The sequence below is a fragment of the Oryctolagus cuniculus genome, chromosome X (assembly GCF_964237555.1).
Source record: "Oryctolagus cuniculus chromosome X, mOryCun1.1, whole genome shotgun sequence".
Taxonomy (NCBI): domain Eukaryota; kingdom Metazoa; phylum Chordata; class Mammalia; order Lagomorpha; family Leporidae; genus Oryctolagus; species Oryctolagus cuniculus.
Genome location: NC_091453.1, coordinates 114,825,943 through 114,851,023, shown reverse-complemented (window position 1 = coordinate 114,851,023; position 25,081 = coordinate 114,825,943). Strand labels below are relative to the sequence as shown.

The following is a 25,081-nucleotide window of genomic DNA, read 5'->3' as shown; positions in this document are numbered from 1 at the left end:
TCATTAAATAAAAGTTAAAAAAAAGTCAAGGATTAAAAAGACTAATGAAACTATTCCAGATTAGAGGAGACAAAAAAAATGAATGTGACACATAATCCCAGATAGGATTATCAACCAGAAAGGGACAGGGTGACATTGTTGGATAGTTGGTGAAAATGGAGTAGATGGATATGTATTGTATGGTAATATACCAGTATTGATTCCTGCTAGTTTTGCACAGTTATCTTGCATTGGAGAAAAACTCTCTGGGCTGTTTATAAGTGGTTGGACAACATCTAGCTCTCAAAATATTCATAGAAAAACTAATGATAATGGCTATACATACAGAAGAATAAACAATGTAACAAATGAGGTAAGATGTTAACAATTGGAGAACATGGTTAAATAGACTAGAGGAGTTCTTTGTGCTGTTATGGCAATTCTTCTGTAAATCTGAAACTGTTTAAAAATGAACTATTTTGGGGCCGGTGCTGTGGCATAGTGGGTAAAGCTGGTGCCTACCGTGCTGGCATACCATGTAGGCACCGGTTCAAGTCTCAGTTGCTCCACTTACAATCCAGCTCTCTGCTGTGGCCTAGAAGAGTTGTACAAGATGATCCAGTGCTTGGGCCCCTTTACCCCTGTGGGGAATCCAGAGGAGGCTCCTGGCTCCCAGCTTGGGATAGGCCCAGCTCAAGCCACTGGGGACAACTGGGGAGTGGGCCAGCAATGAAAGACCTCTCTCTCTGCCTCTGCCATCCGTTAGAGTATCGCTCCAACAGTAAATTGTGTTAAAATCTAATATAATGTGTCTCTTAACCAACCTATCCATTGCAGTGAGTTAACTTATATCAAGTCTTTTAAAAAGAAGGTACTTTAAAATATGCCCTACACATGGAAAGCCAAGACACTCTGGCCAAAAAAAAAAAAAAAGGACCTAAATGAAAGATTGTGAGTGAGAGCCCAGTGGAAAAAAACAGGTCTTCAAAGAAGGAGGTACCTTTCTCTGAAGGGAGGAGAGAACCTCCACTTTGACTATGACCTTGTCTAAATATGATCAGAGTTGGTGAACTCAAAAGGCTTCCATAGCCTTGGAAACTCATGACTGGAGCATAGGGAGATTACTGATGCCATAAACAGGAGTGTCAATTTGTAAAGTCAACAACAGGAGTCACTGTGCACTTACTCCTCATGTAGGATCTCTGTCCTTAATGTGCTGTACATTGAGATTTAATGCTATAACGAGTACTCAAACAATATTTTTCACTTTGTGTGTCTATGTGGGTGCAAACTGTTGAAATCTTTACTTAATGTATACTAAACTGATCTTCTGTATATATAGAAAATTGAAAATGAATCTTGATATGAATGGAAGGGGAGAGAGAGCGGGAAAGGGGAGGGTTGCGGGTGGGAGGGAAGTCATCTGGGGGGGGGGGCAATGTAATCCATAAGCTGTACTTTGGAAATCTATATTCATTAAATAAAAGTTTAAAAAAATATGCCCTACAAAGATTAGATTTGCAATACAGGCCGGCGCCGTGGCTCAATAGGCTAATCCTCCACCTAGCGGTGCCGGCACACCGGGTTCTAGTCCCGGTCGGGGCGCCGGATTCTGTCCCGGTTGCCCCTCTTCCAGGCCAGCTCTCTGCTGTGGCCAGGGAGTGCAGTGGAGGATGGCCCAAGCCCTTGGGCTCTGCACCCCATGGGAGACCAGGAGAAGCACCTGGCTCCTGCCTTCGGATCAGCGCAGTGCGCCAGCTGCGGCGGCCATTGGAGGGTGAACCAACGGCAAAAGGAAGACCTTTCTCTCTGTCTCTCTCTCTCTCACTGTCCACTCTGCCTGTCAAAAAAAAAAAAAAAAAAGATTTGCAATACAAAGAGAGCCTAGACAATCTGCAGTTGTGATGCCAAGTCATTTCGGTACCAAATACTGCCACCTGCTGGAAATAATAAACTATAGCACATATTATTCTTTAAGAAATTGTTTAAAACTCCCAAAGCACACTTGAGAACAAAATGACAAACGCAAAAAGATAACTAATTGATGGGAGCCATTTTAAATATATTTAAAATTAACTCCCAAATTTAGGTCCTGGAGATTCAAAATCTTTCTTTTAAAGATTTATTTATTTGAAAGGCAGAATTACATAGGAAGAGAAAGAGAGAATCTTCTATGCACTGGTTCACCCTTCAAAAAGGACCACAACAGCCAGGGTATGCCAGACCAAAGCCAGGAGACTGGAACTCCATCTAGATCTCCCAAATGGGTGGCAGGTTCCCAAGCTCTTGAGCCATCTTCTGCTGCTTTCCCAGGTGCATTAACAGGGAGCTGGAGCAGAAGTGAAGTAGCCAAGACTTGGACCATAGCTCATATGTGATGCCAGCATCACAGCAGCAGGAGCTTAACCCACGGCACCACAATCCTGGCCCCTCAAAATCTTTTTTATAAGACATAGCAATTTTCATAAAATCATAAGAGATAAAAATGCCTTTAATGTTAGCAACAACAGAGGAATATGAAGCAAAGGTAGAAACAAAGACAGGATTTCCTGATCCATAGCACAGTATCCCATTATGGACTTCATTTGGACATTACACAATGTATACAAGTATAGGAACATCATACGGATACGGTACCCCCAAAATACGTAAAATTTTAATGTCTTTATTAATTTTTTTTATTTTTTAAATAAAAATACATTTATCTATTTATGAGAGACAGACAGAGTGCAAACTCCCATCTGCTAGTTTACTCCCCAAATGCCCACAATGGCTGAGGCTGGGCCAGTGCAATGGTCAAAACATGGAACCAGGAACCAAATCCAGGTCTTCCACATGAGAGACAGGAACCCAATTACTTGAGCCATCCCTGCAGGGATCACTCCCAGGGGCACATGGAAGCTGGAGTCAGGAGCCAAAGTCAAGTATTGAACTGAGATATTCCTACACGAGATGTAACCTGCATTTTAGCCACTAGGCTAAACCTCTGCCCCTAAAAATTAAATGTTAAAATTCATTAAAAAAATTCACGGGGAGGCCGGCGCCGCGGCTCACTAGGCTAATCCTCCGCCTAGCGGCGCCGGCACACCGGGTTCTAGTCCCGGTCGGGGCGCCGGATTCTGTCCCGGTTGCCCCTCTTCCAGGCCAGCTCTCTGCTGTGGCCAGGGAGTGCAGTGGAGGATGGCCCAGGTGTTTGGGCCCTGCACCCCGTGGGAGACCAGGAAAAGCACCTGGCTCCTGGCTCCTGCCATCGGATCAGTGCGGTGCGCCGGCCGCAGCGCGCCGGCCGCAGCGGCCATTGGAGGGTGAACCAACGGCAAAAGGAAGACCTTTCTCTCTGTCTCTCTCTCTCACTGTCCACTCTGCCTGTCAAAAAAAAAAAAAATTCACGGGGAAGGGAGCATTGAGGTGTAATGGATTAAGCTGCCACCTGTGACGCCACCACCTCATATGGATACTGGTTTGAGTCCTGGCCTCAGAAAGCAGTGGAAGATGGCACAAGTGCTTGGGCCCCTGTACCCATGTGGGAGATCCAGAAGAAGCTCCTGGCTCCTGGCTTCAGATTAACTCAGCTCTGGCCATTGCAGCCATTTGGGAAGTTAACCAGTGAATGGAAGGCGTCTCTGTCTCTCCCTCTCTCTGTCCCTAACTCTGTCTCTCAAATAAATAAATAAATATTTGTTTAAAAAAAGAAAATCATGGTCGGCGCCACGGCTCAATAGGCTAATCCTCTGCCTTGCGGCGCCAGCACACCGGGTTCTAGTCCCGGTCGGGGCGCCGGATTCTGTCCCGGTTGCCCCTCTTCCAGGCCAGCTCTCTGCTGTGGCCAGGGAGTGCAGTGGAGGATGGCCCAAGTGCTTCGGCCCTGCACCCCATGGGAGACCAGGAGAAGCACCTGGCTCCTGTCTTCGGATCAGCGTGGTGTGCCGGCCGTAGCACGCCAGCCATGACGGCCATTGGAGGGTGGACCAACGGCAAAAAGGAAGACCTTTCTCTCTGTCTCTCTCTCTCTCTCTCTCTCACTATCCACTCTGCCTGTCAAAAAAAAAAAAGAAAGAAAGAAAGAAAATCATGGCATTATTTGGGAAAATGTGGTAACTGAGTCACCAATGTATAATATTTTGCATCAGTTGTCATTTTTAATAATTATCATATACATGACTGCAACCATTTGATAATGACTGAAATATATGCTTAAATACTTATTATTTTATCTTATGAAAAGTTACTTGCCTTTCATTTCTCCTTTATATTATACTTAGTATGCTGATGTTTATTGAAAGTATCTTGAGACAAATTTCATTGTCTATTGTGTACTAGTATCTATTTAAAATACTAAAAGGGAAGTTATAAAACATTTGTTATTAACTACAGGTATCAATTTGACAGGGTTGAGAACCACTGACACAGTTCAACTCCTTTCTTCTAGTATGGGGTAACTCAGACTTAGAGGGAAAAAATGAACATGCTCAGGATCATAGTATGGGGGCCAACACTGTGGCGTAGCGGGTAAAGCCACCGCCTGCAGTGCCAGCATCCCATATGGGTGCCTGTTCGAGTCCCAGCTGCTCCACTTCTGATCTAGCTCTCTGCTGTGGCGTGGGAAAACAGTAGAAGACAGCCCCAGTCCTTGGACCCCTGCATCCATGTAGGAGACCCAGAAGAAACTCCTGGCTCCTGGCTTCAGATCAGCGTAGCTCCAGCCATTGAGGTCGATTGGAGAGTGAACCAGCAGATGGAAGACCTCTCTCTCTCTGCCTCTCCTTCTCTGTGTAACTCTGACTTTCAAATAAATAAATAAAATTAAAGATCATGGTATGAGTTTGAGCCAAAACAGCACCAAAGTTTTCTGATTCTCGATTCAGTTATTGATCTATGATCTCCAAAAGAAATTGGGGCTGGTATTGTGGCGTAGCAGGTAAAGCCACTTCCAGCATCCCATATGGGAACTGGTTCGAGTCCTGGCTGCTCCACTTCTGATCCAGCTCCCTGCTAATGTTCCTGGGAAAAGCAGCTGATATGACCCAAGTGCTTGGGCCCCCGCACCCACCCTGGAGACCCAGAAGAAGCTTCTGGCTCCTGGCTTCAGCCTGGCCCAGCCCTAGCGGCTACAGCCATTTGGGGAGTGAGGCAGTGTACGGAAGCACTCTCTCTCTCACTCGCTCTCGCTCTCGCTCTCTCTGTATCTCCCTCTCTCTCTATGTAACTCTTTCTTTCAAATAAATAAAAAATAAATATTAAAAAAAGAAAATCAGAAGGTAATTTTCCAATAAAAACAATGTTATAAATATAGCTAGAGTCCCAGGCAAGCCCCAAAATAAAGCTTGTATAAGGAAAATATACTTGTATAGCTCTAACTAATGTGATTAGAATGAGACCAAAAAGCCTTTAGTTAGTAACATAAAAACAAATAAGACCAAGTGTCTGGTAATAATAATAGAATTAAAAAGAAGAGGCTGGCGCCGCAGCCCACTAGGCTAATCCTCCACCTGCAGCACCGGCACCCCGGGTTCTAGTCCGGGTTGGGGCGCCGGTTCTGTCCCGGTTGCTCCTCTTCCAGTCCAGCTCTCTGCTGTGGCCCGGGAAGGCAGTGGAGGATGGCAGTGGAGGTGCTTGGGCCCTGCACCTGCATGGGAGACCAGGAGGAAGCACCTGGCTCCTGGCTTTGGATCAGCGCGGCACACCAGTCGCAACACGCCAGCCGTAGCGGCCACTTTGGGGGTGAACCAACGGAAAAAGGAAGACCTTTCTCTCTGTCTCTCTCTCTCTCACACTGTCTACCTCTGACTGTCAAAAATAAAAAAATAAAATAAAATAAAATAAAATAAAATAAAATAAATAATTAAAAAGAAGAGAATGATCCAACATGGGAAGCAGTCCACACAGCAGACTCACAGAATGACAAATGCCCTAAACAGCACTCTGACCTCAGAATTGGTACTTAAGGCATTCGGAGCTGGCTGAAAAGCCCACGAGAGCATTTCAGGCATGGAAAGCAAATACACTGTGTCAAAAAATGTCCTACATGAAGAATCTCTGTGAGTGAGACCCCAGTGGAAAGAAGGGGCCATCAAAGAAGGATGTACTTTTCTCTGAAGAGAGGAGAGAACTTCCCCTTTGCTTATGGCCTTTCTAAATACTGACAGAGTTTGTGGACTCAAAAGGCTTCCATAGCCTTGGCAGCTCATGTCTGGAGCCTCAGGTGATCACTGACATCAAAAATAAGAGTGTTAATTGTTAAATCAACAACAGGAGTCACTATGCACTTATACTCCCCATGTAGGACCTCTGTCCTTAATGAGCTGTATTATGAGAATTAATGGTAAAACTAGTCTTCAAACAGTACTTTATACTTTGTGTGTCTGTGTGGGTGCAAACTGTGGAAATTTTACTTAGTATAGAGTTGATCTTCTGTATATAAAGATAATTAAAAATGAATCTTAATGAAGAATGGGATGGGAAAGGGAGTAGGAGGTGGGATGGGAGTGGGGGTGGGAGGGCAGGTATGGGGTGAAGAACCACTATATTCCTAAAGCTGTACCTATGAAATTTATATTTATTAAATAAAAGCCTTCTTTAAAAAATTAAATAAAAATGCTGAGAATACACTTTACCCTTGGGCAGGCATTGTGGTACAGCAGGTTAAAGTCGACACTTAGCATGACTGCATCCCACATCACAGTGCCTAATTCAAGTCCTGCCTCTCCTTCCAATCCAGCTTCTTGCTAATGCACCTGGGAGGCAGTAGATGATGGCCCAAGTGCTTGGGTTCTGCCACCCACATGGAAAACCAGATGGAGTTCCTAGCTTCTGGCTTCTGCCTGGTCCAACCCTGGCTGTCGGGGCCATTTGGGGAGTAAACTGGCATATGGAAAATCTCTCTGTCTCTCCGTGCCTCTCTGTCACTCTGCCTTTCAAATTAATAAATAAGTAAAACTTTAATCACTAGGCTAATCCTCCGCCTTGCGGCGCCGGCACACCGGGTTCTAGTCCCGGTTGGGGCGCCGGATTCTGTCCCAGTTGCCCCTCTTCCAGGCCAGCTCTCTGCTGTGGCCAGGGAGTGCAGTGGAGGATGGCCCAAGTGCTTGGGCCCTGCACCCCATGGGAGACCAGGAGAAGCACCTGGCTCCTGGCTTCGGATCAGCGTGGTGCGCCGGTCGAGGCGGCCATTGGAGGGTGAACCAACGGAAAAAGGAAGACCTTTCTCTCTGTCTCTCTCTCTCTCTCACTGTCCACTCTGCCTGTCAAAAAAAAAAAGTAAAACTTTAAAAAAAACCTTAGCCTGGCATCCAGTAATTTATAATAGGCACTCAGTTCATTATAGGCTCTCAAGAAATATTTTTCTTGTAAGTGGATAAACAGAAGCTCTTACTCAAATGTTAGATTTTGTGAGTCATCTGTCCTTCTGAACAAATTTATTATAAACTCCAACTTTCATGCCCATTTGGAAACATAGCATTTTATGAGACCATTATAGTGCAAGATCCTTGACTGCTAAACTTAAAAGCTAAATAACGGGCCAGCGCCGTGGCTCACTAGGCTAATCCTCCGCCTGTGGCTCTGGCACCCCGGATTCTAGTCCCTGTTGGGGCGCCGGATTCTATCCCGGTTGCTCCTCTTCCAGTCCAGCTCTCTGCTGTGGCCAGGGAGTGCAGTGGAGGATGGCCCAGGTCCTTGGGCCCTGCACCCACATGAGAGACCAGGAGGAAGCACCTGGCTCCTGGCTTCAGATCAGTGCAGCGCGCCGGCCGCAACGCACCAGCCGTAGCAGCCACTTGGGGGGGGTGAACCAAAGGAAAGAGGAAGACCTTTCTCTCTCTCTCTCTCTCTCTCTCTCTCTGTCTAACTCTGCCTGTCAAAGAAAAGAAAGAAAGAAAGAAAAAAGCTAAATAACAAAACTTTCTTAAAACTAAAAATCATTATATAGCCTCTGGACTTTTTCATGGTCAGTATCTGCCTGATCAAGGACTCAGGCCCATAAGTACAATCAGGATTAGGTCTGACTGTTGACGAACAAGCACTTGAGACTTCACCCCAGATAGAGTGATTCCTCAAATTCCTCCATTTTTTAGGTGACATCTTTACCTTCCATTTTATCTCTCTTGATGATGGTGACAGTTGCTTCCTGATGAGTGAGACAGAGAGAGAGAGAGAAACTAACAAAATACCATGTATGCTCCAGATCTGAGTCAGTACTTCAATTTAGAAGTATTTCCTTTGGTGTTACTGTAAACTTAAGAGTTCTTACATGAAAAAATTATAATACCTAATTGGTAACTGATTAAAATGTCTAAGAGCTGGGGCTGGCACTGTGGCACAGTAGGTTAACCCTCCGCCTGCAGCACCGGCATCCCATATGGGCGCTGGTTCGAGTCCTGGCTGCTCCTCTTCCAATCCAGCTCTCTGTTATGGCCTGGCAAAGCAGTAGAAGATGGCCCAAGTCGTTGGGACCCTGCACCCATATCAGAGAACCGGAAGAAGCTCCTAGCTCCTGCCTTCGGATTGGCGCAGCTCCAGCTGTTGCGGCCATCTGGGGAGTGAACTAGCGGATGGAAGACCTCTCTCTCTCTCTCTCTCTCTCTCTCTCTCTGCCTCTCCTCTCTCTGTGTAACTTTGACTTTCAAATAAATAAATAAATCTTTTTAAAAAATGAGATTAGCAAGAATCATGTTGTAATGGCTGTCAGACCATCCACAGAAATGACACAAACCAAGCACAAGTTGTAAATGAAAAATTTGAAACTTAGCCCCAAATAAAGTGATTATAGTTTGGCCTCTGGGAAGAAGATCTGCAGCCATAAAAAATGAGTCTTAAATGAAATCAAGTATAGTCAAAGATGAATCAAAAATATGATATAGGATCTGAAAAAGACTAAAAGTGGAAATACATAGATCTACATAGTGAAGGTTTTCCCTCTAAAACAAAGTCCCAAATTCAACCTTTTGGTAAACTACTTCTAACACTATATACAATTAAGAATGTCTGACCTATTAACACAAATATTCGGTGCATTAGTAAGTTATGGCATTAGAATGTCATAAATATAATCTTTTTAATACCTTAATTCCCTTTGCTCTGCAATCCCATGCCTACTAAGAAACTTTCTATTTGTTGTATTCTGGTTATATTTGCTTTTATATTAAGAATATGATATTTATATACTTGACTTGGGAAAAATAAGATGATGGCACAGAATACTTACCTCAAATTTTACAGAATATGTATAGATCACATTTAAATTATCTGCGTATTCACCAGCTATTTCCATTGGGGGTCCATTACAAGTTAGGTTGTTTTCATCTGAATGTTTATAACTAATAAAAGAAAAAAAAGAAAGGGAAGGGAATTTTTATATGAAATTCACATTGTAAAAATTCCAATTCATAGCTAGTCAGGCATATAACAGCAGGAGGAAAAAAAATTAGCCTTCCCATGACATTATGCATTTAAAATTATTTATGATTGAAAGTACTTTTGTTTCTAAATGTCCCCAACAGTCAAATGAGACTCAATATATTACTCAAAACTCAATACTTAAGAGCATTCTCCTTGCCTGTGGATAGAAGTAATAACAACAACAACAACAAAAAAGGTGTCACCAAATGGCTTTTGCATTGTTCATCTCTTCACTTTGGTATAGTAAGTAAGCTATTTTGTAACCTTAGCTGTGGGGCCAGAGAATTAAATAGATGAAGCAGAAATCATGTTCATAAGGACCCAGGGATTTGAAGGCCTTGGGCCCCTGCACCTGCATGGGAGACCCAGAAGAAGCTCCTGACTCCTGGCTTTTGGATGGGTACAGCTCCAGCCACTGTGGCCAGTTGGGGAGTGAACCAGTGGATGGAAGACCTTTCTCTCTCTCTGCCTCTCCTTTTCTCTGTGTAACTCTAACTTTCAAATAAATAAATAAATCTTTAAAAATACGCTTATAGAATGAATGCATTCTATTTAGAGCCAGAATACATCTTAAAACAGCTAGAAATTGAATAACAATCGTTAAGGGCACAAATCAAAAACAATTCTAAAGGGAAAAATTAAATTATTGCATATACAAGTTTATTGTGGGTGGGCATTGTGTCCCAGTGTGTTAAGCTGGCACTTGGGATGGCCTGCATCCTGTATTGGAGTGCCTGGTTTGAGTTCCAGCTTCTCTGCTGCTGATCCAGCTTTCTGCAAATGTGTCTGGAAAGACAGCAGATGGTGGATCAAGTACTCTGTTCCCCAGTCCCCATGTAGAAGAACTGGAGGAAGTTCCAGGCTTCTAGCTTTACCCTGGTCCAGTGCTCACTGTTGCAGACATTTGGGGAGTGAATCAGTAGACTTAAGATGTCTCTCTCTCTCTCCCTCCCTCCCTCCCTCCCTCTCTCTCTCCTCCCTTTCTTTCCTTCACTGCCTTTCAAATAAATAAATGAATCTTTTGAAGTTTTATTGTGTTAGTACAGACCTTGAATCTAGTACAGAAAATATATGCATTCCACACAGGAGAGGCTATGTATCAAAAATTGTATTAACAGCTCTAACCAAAGTGCAATCCCTAATTTTTTTTGTTATTTATTTACTTGAGAGGGAGAGGGGAAGAGAGAGGGGAGAGGGAGAGGGAGAGGGAGAGAGAGAGAGAGATGTGTATGTTTCACATCCACTAGTTCACCCTCCAAATGCCCACGGCAGCCAGGACCAGATTGAGGTTGAAACCAGAAGCTACAAATGCAAGCCAGGCCTCTCTTGTTATCAGGGACTCAATTACTTCAGCCATCACCACTGCTTTCCAGGGTCTGTATTAGCAGGAAGCTGAAATTAGGAGCTGAAGGTGGGAATCCAACCAGGTACTCTGAGATGGGAAGCAGGTATCTTGACTGCTAAGCTAAATGCCCACTCCAGAATCTCGTTTTAAACCATTGGCCTTATACATGGGCTGCATAAAGCCTTACAGGCCACTTTCAGAACTCAGGGTGATGAGAACTCAATGGAAGATTCTGAGCAGAAAACTGATACAACTGACATTTCAAAAGGAACAGTCAGAATGCTGTATTAAAAACAAGTTGCTAGGAGTCAGTGCTGTGGCATAGCAGGTTAAGCTGCCACCTGCAGCACCAGAATCCCATATGAACAGTGGTTCAATTCCCAGATGCTCCACTTCCAATCCAGCTCCCAGCTAATGCACCTAAGAAAGCAGTGGACGATGGCCCAAGTATTTGGGCCCCTGCCACCTGTGTGGAAGACCCAGATGAGACTCCTGGCCAGAGGCTGGCCCATGGAGTAAAGATCTCTCTCTCTCTCTCATCTCATCTCTCTCTCTCTCTTTTTTTTTTTTTTTTTTTGACAGGCAGAGTTAGACAGTGAGAGAGAGAGACAGAAAGGTCTTCCTTCTGTTGGTTCACCCCCCAAATGGCCGCTACAGCTGGCATGGTGCGCCAATCCAAAGCCAGGAGCCAGGAGCCAGGAACCAGGTGCTTCCTCCTGATCTCCCATGCAGGTGCAAGGCCCAAGCACTTGGGCCATCCTCCACTGCCTTCCCGGGCCACAGCAGAAAGCTGGACTGGAAGAGGAGCAACAGGGACAGAATCCTGCGCCCAAAACGGGACTAGAACCCGGGGTACTGGCACCACAGGCAGAGGATTAGCCAAGTGATCCGAGGTGCCGGCCCTATCTCTATCTCTATCTCTATCTCTATCTCTATCTCTATCTCTATCTGTCTCTATCTCTATCTCTTCCTCTCACCATGTAACTCTGCCTTTCAAATAAATAAATAAATCTTAAAAAAAAAAAAAAAGAACAAGCTGCTAAAAGACAAGGGTGGCAGCAGGAAGACTAGCTAGTGTTTTGTAATAATCTAGGTGAGGTAAAATGATGTATTGGGCCAGGTGATAATACTGAAAATGATGAGAAGTGGTAGATTCTGGCTATACTTTGAATGCAGAACTCAAGGTCTGCCAAGGGATTAGGCTGGATATGGGACATGAGTGAAAAGTGATAGAAAGGACAGAAGCAACTGGAAGGATGTAATTGCCACTCAGTAAGATGGGGATGACTGTGGGGAGCAACTCGGACTAGACTAAGTTACTGGAATTAAGACTTATTCTATGCATCTGCTCTCCCACAATATGGCGCTGGGAGAGGAGTAAACAGCTTCTACGCAGCTGCCTCCAGTTCAACCAATAACCTGCAGGAGCTGATCCTGCTCCTGATTGGAGGAGAGCAGCGTACTCGGCGTGTGGGTAGCAGAGTTGGGATTGGTGGAAGAGGACTATAAAGGAGGAGAGAGACAACATGCACCAGGAATATCTGGAGGGAACATCCGGATAACATCTGAGCAGCCCCCGAGAGAGAGCCAGCCGGCGGTGTGCCGCTCCCCCGCGGAAGTGGGGAAAGTGGCAGGGGGAGCCGCCCTTCCACGGAGGTGGAAGGGTCGGCAGCCAACCCGGGAAGGACCAGTAGCAAACCCGGGAAGGGCCAAGCAGACAAAAGAACAGCGCAGGGTTTAGTGTCGTTCCTCCGTGAAGAGGGGGAGCGACAGATGACAACAGGAGAAGCACACCCAAGTGGACATGTCAAGTAGACAGTCACATATCTAAGAGTCATCATGGCAATACCATGAGTAGTAGGCAACATCACCAATGCATTAGTATAAATAAAAAGCAGAGACTGAGTCCAAGGGCCCTCAAATACTAAAGGTTGGGGCAACGAGGAGGACACTGAGAAGTGACCAGTGAGATAGGAGAAAATCACAAAACCATGGTCACCGAAAAACCAGATGAGGTATGCATTTAAAGGAAAAAGAGATGATCAATCACGGTACCAGCCAGAGAAATTAGCCAGGCACAACACCTAAAAGACAGCACAATTCAAACAAACAAAAAAGAAATCGTTTTAAAAACGAGGTGGGGTTGGAGTAATCGCACAGTGGATTACACCCACCTGCAACACGGGCATCCCATATGAGCACCAAATCAAATCCTGGCTGCTCTACTTCCAATCCAGCTCCCTGCTAATGTGCCAAGGAAAGCAGCAGCAGATGACCTAAGTCCTTGAGCCCCTGCACCCACATGGGAGACCCCAGAAGAAGCTCCAGGCTCTTGGCTTCAAATAGGCCCAGCTGCAACTGTTGCAGTCATTTGGGGAGTAACTAAGTAGATGGAAGATTCTCTCTCTCTCTCTCTCTCTCCTTCGCTGTCTCTAACTCTGCCTTTCAAATAAATGCAAAATAACCCTTTTTTAAAATAAAATATAAGGGGGCTGGCTCTGTGGTATAGCAGGTAAAGCTGCTGCCTGCAGTGCCAGCATCTCATATGGGCACTGATTCAAGTCCCAGCTACTCCACTTCCAATCCAGCTCTCTGCTATGTCCTGGGAAAGCAATAGAAGATGGCCCAAGTCCTTGGGCCCCTGCACCCATGTGGGAGACCCAGAAGAAGATCCTGCATCCTGGCTTCAGATTGCTGCAGTTCCAGCTATTGCAGCCAATTGGGGAGTGAACCAGTGGATTGAAGAGTCTCTCCCTCTCTCTCCCTCTCTCCCTCTCTCTCCCTCTCCCTCTCCTACCCCCTTTCCTCTCCCTTTCTTTCTCTCTGTGTAACTCTGACTTTCAAGTAAATAAATAAATCATTAAAAAATAAATAAAATAAAACATAAGACTGTAGACCTAGAAAGCAATTAGGTCTAGTTCACTTCTATGATCTTGAGCAGATTGTCTAAATTCTGCAAAAGATAAATTATAACAGTCCTGTCCTCCAGGAGTTCCATAAATGACCTTAATAGTGATTAGATAAAATTGTTATTGGATGCACACAGAGCTATTACTATGGGCACTGTGGCATAAATACAACTCTAAAAAAATATTTACTTGACTTTTTCCCCTCAATCTGAGTCTCAGAATATGCGATATGACCATGAAGTATTTTTAACTTTATATAGGTGGTGACATTAGCTTCCTATAAAAACACACTTTGTATGTTTACTGTCTTTCTAATCAAATCATTTCAGACATGAATAGCGATCTTTAGTCAGACCTCACAGTACATGATCCTGAAGTTCTGTTTTCAGATATCAGAAGTGACACACACACAAAAGCATAGACGATCACCCATAACAATCGTAAGGAATTTCCTGACTTCTCTCGGTAGCATGTTAACTCCTATTATTCATAAATGTTCCCTTATTAACTCCCATTTATTTCCTCTTTGCAACAGCTTGTGAAAATACATAAGAATCAAAAATTTTAATTCTTCTCGGATCTGGAAAAAAAGGTGCATATGGAGACACAGGAGACCTCGAATAGCTAAAGCAATCTTGTACAACAAAAACAAAGCCAGAGGCATCACAATACCAGATTTCAGGACATACTACAGGGCAGTTGTAATCAAAACAGCATGGTACTGGTACAGAAGCAGATGGACAGACCAATGGAACAGAATAGAAACACCAGAAATCAATCCAGACATCTACAGCCAACTTATATTTGATCAAGGATCTAAAACCAATTCCTGGAGTAAGGACAGTCTATTCAAGAAAAGGTGCTGGGAAAACTGGATTTCCACATGCAGAAGCATGAAACAAGACCCCTACCTTACACCTTACACAAAAATCCACTCAACATGGATTAAAGATCTAAATCTACGACCAGACACCATCAAATTATTGGAGAACATTGGAGAAACCCTGCATGATATAGGCACCGGCAAAGACTTCTTGGAAGACCCCGGAAGCACAGGCAGTCAAAGCCAAAATTAACAATTGGGATTGCATCAAATTGAGAAATTTCTGTACAGCAAAACAGTCAGGAAAGTGAAGAGGGACACTAACCCACTGTTGGTGGGAATGCAAACTGGTTAAGCCACCATGGAAGTCAGTCTGGAGATTCCTCAGAAGCCTGAATATAACCCTACCATACAACCCAGCCATACCACTCCTTGGAATTTACCCAAAGGAAATTAAGTTGGCAAACAAAAAAGCTGTCTGCACCTCAATGTTTATTGCAGCTCAATTCACAATAGCTAAGACCTGGAATCAATCTAAATGCCCATCAACAGTAGACTGGATAAAGAAATTATGGGACATGTACTCTATAGAGTACTATACAGCAGTAAAAAAACAATGAAATCCGGTCATTTACAACAAAATGGAGGAATCTGGAACACATCATACTGAGTGAAATAAGCCAGTCGCAAAGGGACAAATATCATATGTTCACCGTGATCGGTGACAACTGACTGAACACCAAAAAGGAAACCTGTTGAAGTGAAATGGACACTATCAGAAACAGTAACTTGATCAGCCCTTGTCCTGACTGTTGATGAACAACTTAATACTTTATACCTTTTAGTATTTTTTTTTTTAGTTCTACTTAATACTATTGGTTGAACTCTGCAAATAACACACAATTATTCTTAGGTGTTTAAATTTCACTGAAAAGTGATCCCTGTTAAATATAAGAGTGGGAATAAGAGAGGGAGGAGATGTACAATTTGGGACATGCTCAATCGGACTTGCCCCAAACGGTAGAGTTAGAATCATGCCAGGGGATTCCAATTCAGTCCCATCAAGGTGGCATGTACCAATGCCATCTCACTAGTCCAAGTGATCAATTTCAGTTCACAATTGATCATAATGATAGGTCTAAGAGTCAAAGAGATCACATAAACAAGACTAGTGTCTGCTAATACTAACTGATAGAATTAAGAAGGAGAGAATGATCCAACATGGGAAGCGGGATACAAAGCAGACTCATAGAAGGGCAGATGTCCTAAACAGCACTCTGGCCTCAAAATCAGCCCTTAAGGCATTCGGATCTGGCTGAAGAGCCCATGAGAGTATTTTAGGCATGGAAAGCCAAGACACTCTGTCAGCCACTAATTTTAAAAGGATATCCTTTCACTAATATAAAACAGAATTGGAAATCTGCAATTATCAGTGAAATGCCGATCAAAATCACAATGAGATATCCCTCACACCTGTCAAGATGGTTATTTCTAAAAACACAGAAGATAACAAGTGTTGGGGAAAGTACGGAGTAAAAGAAATGCTTGTTCACTTGGTGGAAATGTAAATTTGGTACAATCATAATGGAAAACAGCATGGAGGATCCTGAAAAAATTAAAAAGAGAGCTAGCATATGATCTAGAAATCTCACTACTGGGTATATAAGTATATCCAAAGGAGGTGAAATCAGTATGTCTAAGAGCTATCCATACTCCCATGTTTACAGCAGCACTATCTACAGTAGCCAAGATATGGAATCCACCTAAGTGCCCTTCCCAAAAGAAGAATAGGTAAAGAAAATGTGGTGTGTATATACACTGGAATGCTATTCAACCTTTATAAAGGAGATATTGCCATTAGCAACAATAGGATAAACCTACATGACATTATGCTATCTGAAATAAGCTAGGAATAGAAAGCAAAACACTGCATGACTCACTTTTATTTGGAATCTAAGTCAAATACACAGAAACAGAGTAGAATGGGGTAGAGAGGGAGAGGAAACAGGGAGATACAGTTCAAAGGGAGCAAACTTGCTGTTATGATTATTGAATAACTCTAGAAATCTAATGTACAGCACAATGACCATAGTTAATACAGTGATACTGCACACTGAAAATTTGCTAAGGGAGTAGATTTTAGGTACTCTTCTAACAAAAACAAAGTAGTTATGTGAAGTAAATATATATGCTAACTGCCTTGGCTGTAATAATCATTTCATTATGTATAATGGTGCCAAAACACCATATTGTACATCTTAAATGTATACTTGTTTTTCAGTTTTACTGGAGAGTCTGGGGTTTGGCCTACTGGTTAAGATGCTACTTAGGACTCCTTCATGCCTGAGTTTTCATCATTGCTCTACTCCTGATTCCAGCTTCCTGGTAATGCAGATATTTGGAGTCAGCAGGTGATGACTCAAGTAGTTAGGTTCCTGTCATGCTCATAGGCAACCTGGATTGAGTTCATGGCATTAGTTTCAGCCCAAGTCAGTGGGCTTTATCGACATTTGGTGAGTGAACTAGCAGATGAGTGCTTTCTCCATCTCTGTGTATGTGTGTGTGAGGGTTGTGTGTGTGTGCTTTGCAAATAATTTTTAAAAAATTTCAAACTTTTAGGGAAAAAAACAACAAAATTATGACATCAAGCAAAAGTTGGGAGTACCAGTGTTCTTAACCACTTGGGGTCTGTTTATCTAATGAAATACACATTTTCCCCCAGAAAAGTACACATGAATAAGCATTTCCTGGGGTTGTTGCATCAGGCTCCACATTAAAAACTCTTAATTCAGCCGTCTCATTTTATAAACAATGAAATTAATTCTACCAGAGACAAAGTTAACTTACCCATGCTCAAAAGATTGGCGTAATACTCATTAATTCTCTATTACTTGCCTTTGTCCATCAGCTGCTACAAATGGTAGAACCTTAACTAAAATGCACAGGATAGTAAGGCTACAAACCATGAATTTAAATTTATTTCTATGAACTCAGGGTTAACTTCAAAAATGGAACCAGCAAAGATGACATTAAAATCCAAGTCTCCTAATTCCTTCTTTGGTGTCCAGAAAAGTCCACTATACCTGCCTCCTTTAATATATGTCACTGAATTTTCAAGGGATAATTTCCTCCATCCTAGTGTTTCAGGTTTCATAATATTTTGCCACAATGTATCATGACTTTATAATTATGTGATAACTTCTACTCTTTATCTATCTTAATTAAAGAGTATTAACTGTATCCTTTAGTTTAAAGGATGCTAGAATTGGAAAATTAAAGCTCATCATCCAATCTCCTACTCAATGCAAAATTATTCTTTACAACTCATTGGGCATTTTATTTACTAAGTACTGGGTGCTATAGGGTGCCTAATTGTGCAATATCTAAGAACTGAGTCATCCAGGCTCTTTCTACCTATGTCCAGGAATGAAGAATTCCCTAATACTTGAGGCTACTTATTCAACTGTTACAGGTCTCTAATCATTAGAAGATTCTTTCTTCTACTCAGCTGATACCTTCCTAGTAGATTCTATTAGTGCTACACCTGTCTTCCGAAGTAACACACACCTAAATCGAACTCCTTTATCACATGGCAGCAAGTAAATGAAGAGCTGACACCCTCATTTTTAAACTGTATTCTCTTTCAGACTTCTCACTTATTCCTCACTTAACATGGTATCCAGATGCTTACTCTAGGTCGGAGGGTGAAAATTTACACACTTAGCTTTATGTCTAAGGGTATATTCACATAAGAATCCTAAAAGTAGAAATTCTGGTTGAGAATTTCCATATTTTGGAGTAATTTTTAAATCACTGGAGTTAGTTAAAATGAAATTCTATAATTACCTTTTTGGTTCAATTTTAGCAGCAATCAATCTGGCAATATGTAAATCTGTTTCATTTTCCCTGTGATATATAACAGTAATATCAACATGATTGAAGATATAGAAAGTATTTGTTTTGTTGAATTCAGGCTGCAAAAAGACAAAGACGTTTTAAAGTTTGAACTTTCCACATACACTAAAAACTATACAATCTGATCATATAATAAAGCTTGAAAGATCAGTTCTAAGAAAATTGAGCTATGAATTAAGCATACTGAGGAGAAAATGTAGGCATAAGCATTTGGCCTTAAATTAAAGCATTAGCTAATCCAAAATTTTAAATAATTCTAAAGGAATAATAGTGAAAAACTGTAAAATTTATAAATTCATGTATTTTTCTGAGTTTCAACCACATGTAAACTTTAAAATAATACAAATTAACTTTAAAATATTATCAATATGTAAATTTTAAACAAATCAAGATTTTGGCCTTTACCTATGGTAAAAGTAATGAAGCAAGAAAAATAAAATGTAGATATTGCCTCCAGGTGATGAGATTATAGTTGATAATTTTTCTGCTGTTCCTCTATATTTTCTATACTCTTCAAAGTTTATGCAATGAGATCACTTTACATTTATAATTAGAAGCATCATCAAACAAAAAATTAATTTCTGTGCCTACCAGCCAAAGTTTGTCAGTTCCTTTCCTAGTAGCCACAACTCTCAAGATAATTATCCAGATTTACTACATCAATGCTTCTTAAACTTGAGAAGTTCACAGTCACCCATGGATCTTGTTAAAATGCAGATTATGATGCACTAGATCTAGGGCAGGGCCTGAGGTTCTGCATCCTAACAAGTTCCCAGGAGATTCCAATGTTCCTGGTCCTGACCACACTTGGAGAAACACTACTCTAGTCCAAAAGAAATAGCACTCTTTTTAAAAAAAGATTTACTTTGTTTATTTGAAAGGCAGAGATACAGAGAGAGGAAGAGACAAAGAGACAGAGGAACCATTCAGCCATTGGTTCACTTCCCAAATCATCAAAACGGCTGGGCCTGTGCCAGGCCAAAGCCAGAAGCTTGATCTTGGAACTTCATCCTGGTCTCCCACATGGGTGGCAGGGACCCATGCTCTTAAGCTATCTTCCACTTTCCCAGGCACATTAGCCAGGGAGCTGGATCGGAAATGGAGCAACTGGGAGTCGACCTGCTGCTCATATGGGATGGCAGCAATGCAGGCAGTGGCTTAACCCACTGTGCCACAATGCAGGCCCTGAAATAACACTCTTGACTACTCTTTTTTGATGGGAATGGTTAAGAGAGAATGAACAGCTATTTTTTCCATAGCTATTTCAGGGCAGTTTTGCAATAAAGGCTGTTATAGTTTAGAATGTATTCCCTAAAAAGATACGTTCAGGTTCTAAACCCCAGAACTCATAAGTATGACCTTATTTGGAAATAGAGTCTCTGCAATATAATTAAGGTGAGATCACCATGATGGGCCTTAAACCAATATGACTGATGGCTTTGTAAGAAGAAAAGCTCGGGGCCAGCGCTATGTTACAGTGGGTTAACGCCCTAGCCTGAAGCGCCAGCATCCCATATGGGCGCCAGTTCTAGTCCCAGCTACTCCTCTTCCGATCCAGCTCTCTGTTGTGGCCTGGGAAAGCAGTAGAAGATGGCCCAAGTCCTTGGGCCCCTGTACCTGCATGGGAGACCCAGAAGAAGTTCCTGGCTCCTGGCTTCGGATCAGCGCAGCTTCGCTGTTGCGGCCAATTGGGGAGTGAACCATCGGATGGAAAACTCTCTCTCTCTCTCTCTGCCTTTCCTCTCTCTCTGTAACTCTTTCAAATAAATAAATAAATCTTTTAAAAAAAGAAGAAGAAGAAGAAAAGCTCACAGGAGACAGAGACACCCAGGGAGATTAACATTTGATGACAGAGGCAGATGGGAACGAGATGCAGCAGCAAGCCAAGGAGGAACAAGGATTGTGAGCCATCCCTAGCAGCTAGGAGTGAGGCATGCAATAGAGTGTCCCTCAGAGTCCTCAGCAGGAAGCAACCCTATCAATGCCTGACCTCAGACTTCTAGCTACCAGAAGCATGGAACAGTAAACTTCTGTTGTTTGGAGCCACCCAATTTGTGGTACTTTATCACAGCCCTACCAAATTAATACAAGAGTTAAGAATATAGCAAACTTTGGGACTGACGTTGTGGCATAGTGGGTTAAGCACTGCCTGTGACTCTGGCGTCCCAAACGGGTGCCAGTTTGCAGCCCAGCTGCTCCACTTCCAATCCAGCTCCCTGCTAATGCACCTGGGAAATCCAAGGAAGACAGCCCAAGTCCTTGGATCCCTGTTATCCATGTGAGAGACCCAGATGAAGCTCCTGACTCCTGGCTTTGGCCTGGCAAAACCCCAACTGCTGTAACCATCTGGGGAGTGAACCAGCAGATGGAAGCTATTTCTCTCTCTCTCTCTCTCTCTCTCTCTCTCTCCCTCCCTCCCTCTTGGTAACCCTGCCTTTCAAATAAATAAATAAATGAAAAAGAACATGAACTTTGCAATCAGATAGCCCTTTGCTAGCTGTGTGACTGCAGACAAGGCATTTAACTACTTCAAGTCTCAGTGTTCTCATTTGACAAAGGAGAATAATAGGATTGCTAAGAGGATTAAATACAATAATGTATGTAAATTATAGTAAGGGCTTAACATAGGAAGCCTTCAATAAATGTTAGCTAATAAGTCATCCAGGCCTTCAATTGTCAGAAAATGAGTATATGGGGCTGGCACTCTGGCACAGCGGGTTAAGCTGCAACGCCATCATCCCTTATGGGCAACAGTTCAGATCCCAGCTGTTCCTCTTCTGATTTAGCTCCCTGCTACTGGCCTGGGAAAGCGGCAGAGGATGACCAGAGTGCTTGTGCCCCTGCACCCACATAGGAGACCTGGAAGAAGTTCCTGGCTCCTGGCTTCACCCTGGTGCAGCCCCAAGCATTGTGGCCATTTGGGGTGTGAGCTGGCAGTTGGAAGACCTCTCTCTCTTTTTCTCTCTCTCTACTCTCTCTCCCTCCCTCCTACCTTCCCTCCCCCTCCCTCTCCTGTTCCCTCTCCTTCTCTCCCTCTCTCAGTAACTCTGCATTTCAAATAAATAATATTTAAAAAGACAAAAATATGAGTACATATGAGCCTTGTCATTGACCATATTGAGTAATCTACAGCACGTAGAACCCTGACTAAGATTAAGAATTATGGCTCTGCAAATCTCAGAATTGAAGTTGATGACCCTGCAGGAATTTAGAGATCATTTAGTCCAGGGATGATAAACAAGAGGGTCAGAGTGGTCTTGTAGGGGAGTATCAGAATCAGCTTGGGATGGGGAGTAAAAACTGCTCACAGAAGCACACTTCACAATTGCAAAAAAACTAGAAATAACAAAAAAAAATCCATCCACTTAATAGATTATGGCATAACAACAGAGGGAAATAAAGTGCAGCTAGATTTTCCTGTGTTTGGTATGAAAGAGGCCCATGCTATATGCTGCTAGAGAGGAAAAGCTCAGTATAGTGGTTAAGGATATGAACTCCACAGTCAAACTGACTAGGTTTGAAGCTCAAGTATGTTCTGTACTAGCTTGTGTGGCCTTGGCCACATTGTAACCTCTCAACTTCTTATTTTCTGTTCCTATAGAAATCGCAGCAATAAATATCTACTGGTTAATACTGTGAGCATGAATTATTTCAAGTACTGTTTGTATAAAGTAAGTACACAATATTATAGACAAAGTGAGGACAAAGCCTTTCGGGATCTGGAGCCTGTGTATCTCTCCAGACTCATCTTCTGCTTGCAATCTGCTACATTACTGAAGAAGGACAGGGGCCTAGCCTAGTGCTTCAGATGCCCACATCAGAGTACCTGGGTTCAATTCCCAGCTCCAGCCTCTGGCTCGAGCTTCCCTCCAATATAGTCGCAGGGAGGCAGCAGTGATGATTCAAGTAACTGTGTTTTATCACCCACATGGCAGACCTGAATTGAGTTCCCAGCACCTAGCTTTGGTCCTGACCTAGGAATGTTGCAGGTATTTGGGGAGTGAACTAGTAGATGAGCACTCTCTCCTCAAATAAATACAAATTTTAAAAGCATTAAGCATTTTTTAAAAATACTAATGAGAATTCTTTATTCTAGTTCTCAAAACACTCCACTCAGATCTCTATTGTCAGTTACTTAAAACTGGAGTTCATATATTTACATATATTTACATGTTTACATCCCATGGGTTCCCTAGTAAATCACAAGACTGGAAAATTTGTTTGGTTCCTTTATTAACTCACTCATTCACTCACCAATTCATCAAGTTTTTTAAATACCTACTATGTTCCAGGCACTTAACTATAGCCTCAGAGCTGAGACCCTGTAGGTAATCAAAAATTACAAGACACGGTTTGGTATACTAAAAAGAAAATGGAATTTGAATAAAAATATCATTGGGCTACAAATGAGAATTTGCCACATAGAATCTTTTGTATGTTAATTCATGTTTCAGAGCCTTAGTTTCCTAGCTGTGTAATATGCAAAGATGTAACACAGCATCTGGCACAGAATAAGCAGATCACTAGTTAGTTTCCTTCTTGCTAGATGCTAAAATTATGCTTTAACATTTTAACTAAATTTCCAATTCCAACCTTACTGGGGCCAAATCTGCTGCTGCTGAAAACTATAAATGCTAAATAAAGTAAAATACATGACTCGTTAAAAAACAGCAGGAACTGATAACAGTGGAAAAACTATGGTACCAAATTCTAAGGGCAATCAGGAAACAACTGAGGTAAGTTAGTTCAGTAGGAAGCGTTGATGTTACTTTTGTCCTCAGGACACATGTAGGTCAGGGCAAACTTGGACTTCAGTTTACACAGGCTGCCTCATGGGATAAGGAGGCAAGAACTCAGGGCCTAGGGCCCTGCTAGGTGAAAAGGTTATCAGATCCTTTGCACAGGAAGACAAGACCACTTACCACTCCCAAGAGGCAATACCCTCAGGGTAAAGTTGAGCCAGAAGTAAACATGTTCCACACCTCCAGTGGATTATGAGAGGACTCCGATGCTAAACAGAACAAGGGAAAAAAGAAAAATAAACCTGTCCTTGAAAAGCGGTGGCTACAGATCAGCCCAAATAGAGATTTCCAGGCTGGATTCCCATTATCTCAGTAGTCCTGGGAATTTTAAGATGTGAAATTCCTTTAAAGTGATCTCAGACTGGTATTTCCCAAAGACACCTTGTAGAAGTTACTGAAAATCCTCTCTGGAGCAAAGTACTTTGATTCTAAGATTCAAAGAAATCCCACAAACAATTTTCAAAGGCAATGAGGAGGTAGACAAAATAATGAAGCACACAAGGAAAAATGATGTCATGAACAAGAACCAGCAGAAATAAATCTGCAAAGATTTCCAATACAGGAATTATCAGAGGTATATTTTAAATTAAATAAATTTAACATTTAAAGAAGTAAAAGCAAAGCCTGAAAGCATATGCATGCAACAAGAAGCTATAAAAACTGACCTAGCAGATTTGAAAAAAAAACTTGTAGAAATGAGAAAGATGTTTATTGAAATTAAAAATGCAATGTAAAAATGCAATGTATATGTTTAAGGCAAGAAAAAGTGAGGATAGAATGTATACACCAGAATTTACAGATACGTAAGAAAAACCTAGCACAAATGAAAATATAGAAGAGGGATTAAGAGACAGGAGGAAATAAGAGCATTTAACATAGCTTCAATTAGTGTCTGAAAAGTAAAGAATAAAACGTCAGACAATGGCTGATAACTCTAGAACTGATAGATAGAAGACAATAGTGCAGAGAATCCAAGGAACTACACACAAGATTAAAAACTAAAACAAATCCATAGCTGACCACATAATGTTGAACCTGACTAAGATAATTTAAATAAAAAGGTGACTAAGATATATGAATGAATGAAAGGACTATAACAAAAATGTATTAGAAAAATTACAACAGTAAAAATACAGACCACATAGAGACTTTTCTAATTTATGAAATATAAGATACCATCATTTGTAAAACATTGTTGTGTTTTGAACTTATAAGAAAAACATTGCCACTTAAACTTTGACATGCTATCAAGTACAAGACACATCCTGGTATTATAAGTGTTAAGATATGGAGAAACATGAAGCTTAAAATCAATGTGATGAGAAATACAAAAATAATAAAACATAAAGGTGTGCATATTTGACACAGTAGTTGAGACACCCCATGGGACTCTCATCCCAGGTTGGAGTGCCTGGTTTGAGTTCTGACTCTTCCACTTCCAATCCAGCTTCCTGCTGGTAGGCAACTGGTGATGGCTCAAATGCTTGGGTCCCCACCACACACACAGGAGACACAGATAGAGTTCCAGGCTCCTGGCTTTAATTTGGCTCAGTCCTGGCTTTTGCAAGCTTTTGGGGAGTGTTGTACAGAATACACACATATAGCTGCTGGAGCAGGTGCTGTAGTGTAGAAGGCTAAGTCTCCTCTTGCAGTGCTGGCATCCCACATGGGCACTGGTTTGAGTCCCAGCTGCCCCAGTTCTGATCCAGCTCCCTGCTAATACACCTGGGAAAGCAGTAGAAGATGGTCCAAGTTCTTGAGCCCCTGCACCCAAGTGGCAGACCTGGAAGAAGCTCCTGGTTCCTGGCTTCAGATAGGCACAAATCCGGCTGTTACAGCCATTTTGGGGAATATACCAGCAGATGGAAAACCTCTCCCTCGCTCTCTCTGTCTCTCCCTTTCTCTGTTTGTA

At 42.3% G+C, this 25,081-nt stretch overlaps 1 protein-coding gene across 2 annotated transcripts in view; it reads right to left on the bottom strand.

Annotated features, from left to right (window-relative positions):
* The window catches only part of LOC100353059 (transmembrane 9 superfamily member 2), a 95,246-nt gene that overhangs the window by 52,140 nt on the left and 18,025 nt on the right, over positions 1–25,081 (bottom strand). The window contains exons 6-7 of one of the 2 annotated variants that reach the window (XM_070066948.1): positions 23,290–23,378; positions 9,182–9,293 (exon numbers count right to left, since the gene is read on the bottom strand). In XM_070066948.1, coding sequence (XP_069923049.1) covers positions 9,182–9,293; positions 23,290–23,378 — 201 coding nt within the window. Of the gene's footprint in view, positions 1–9,181; positions 9,294–18,298; positions 18,427–23,289; positions 23,379–25,081 lie in introns of both variants that reach the window. The other variant, XM_070066947.1, reaches the window with a different exon arrangement.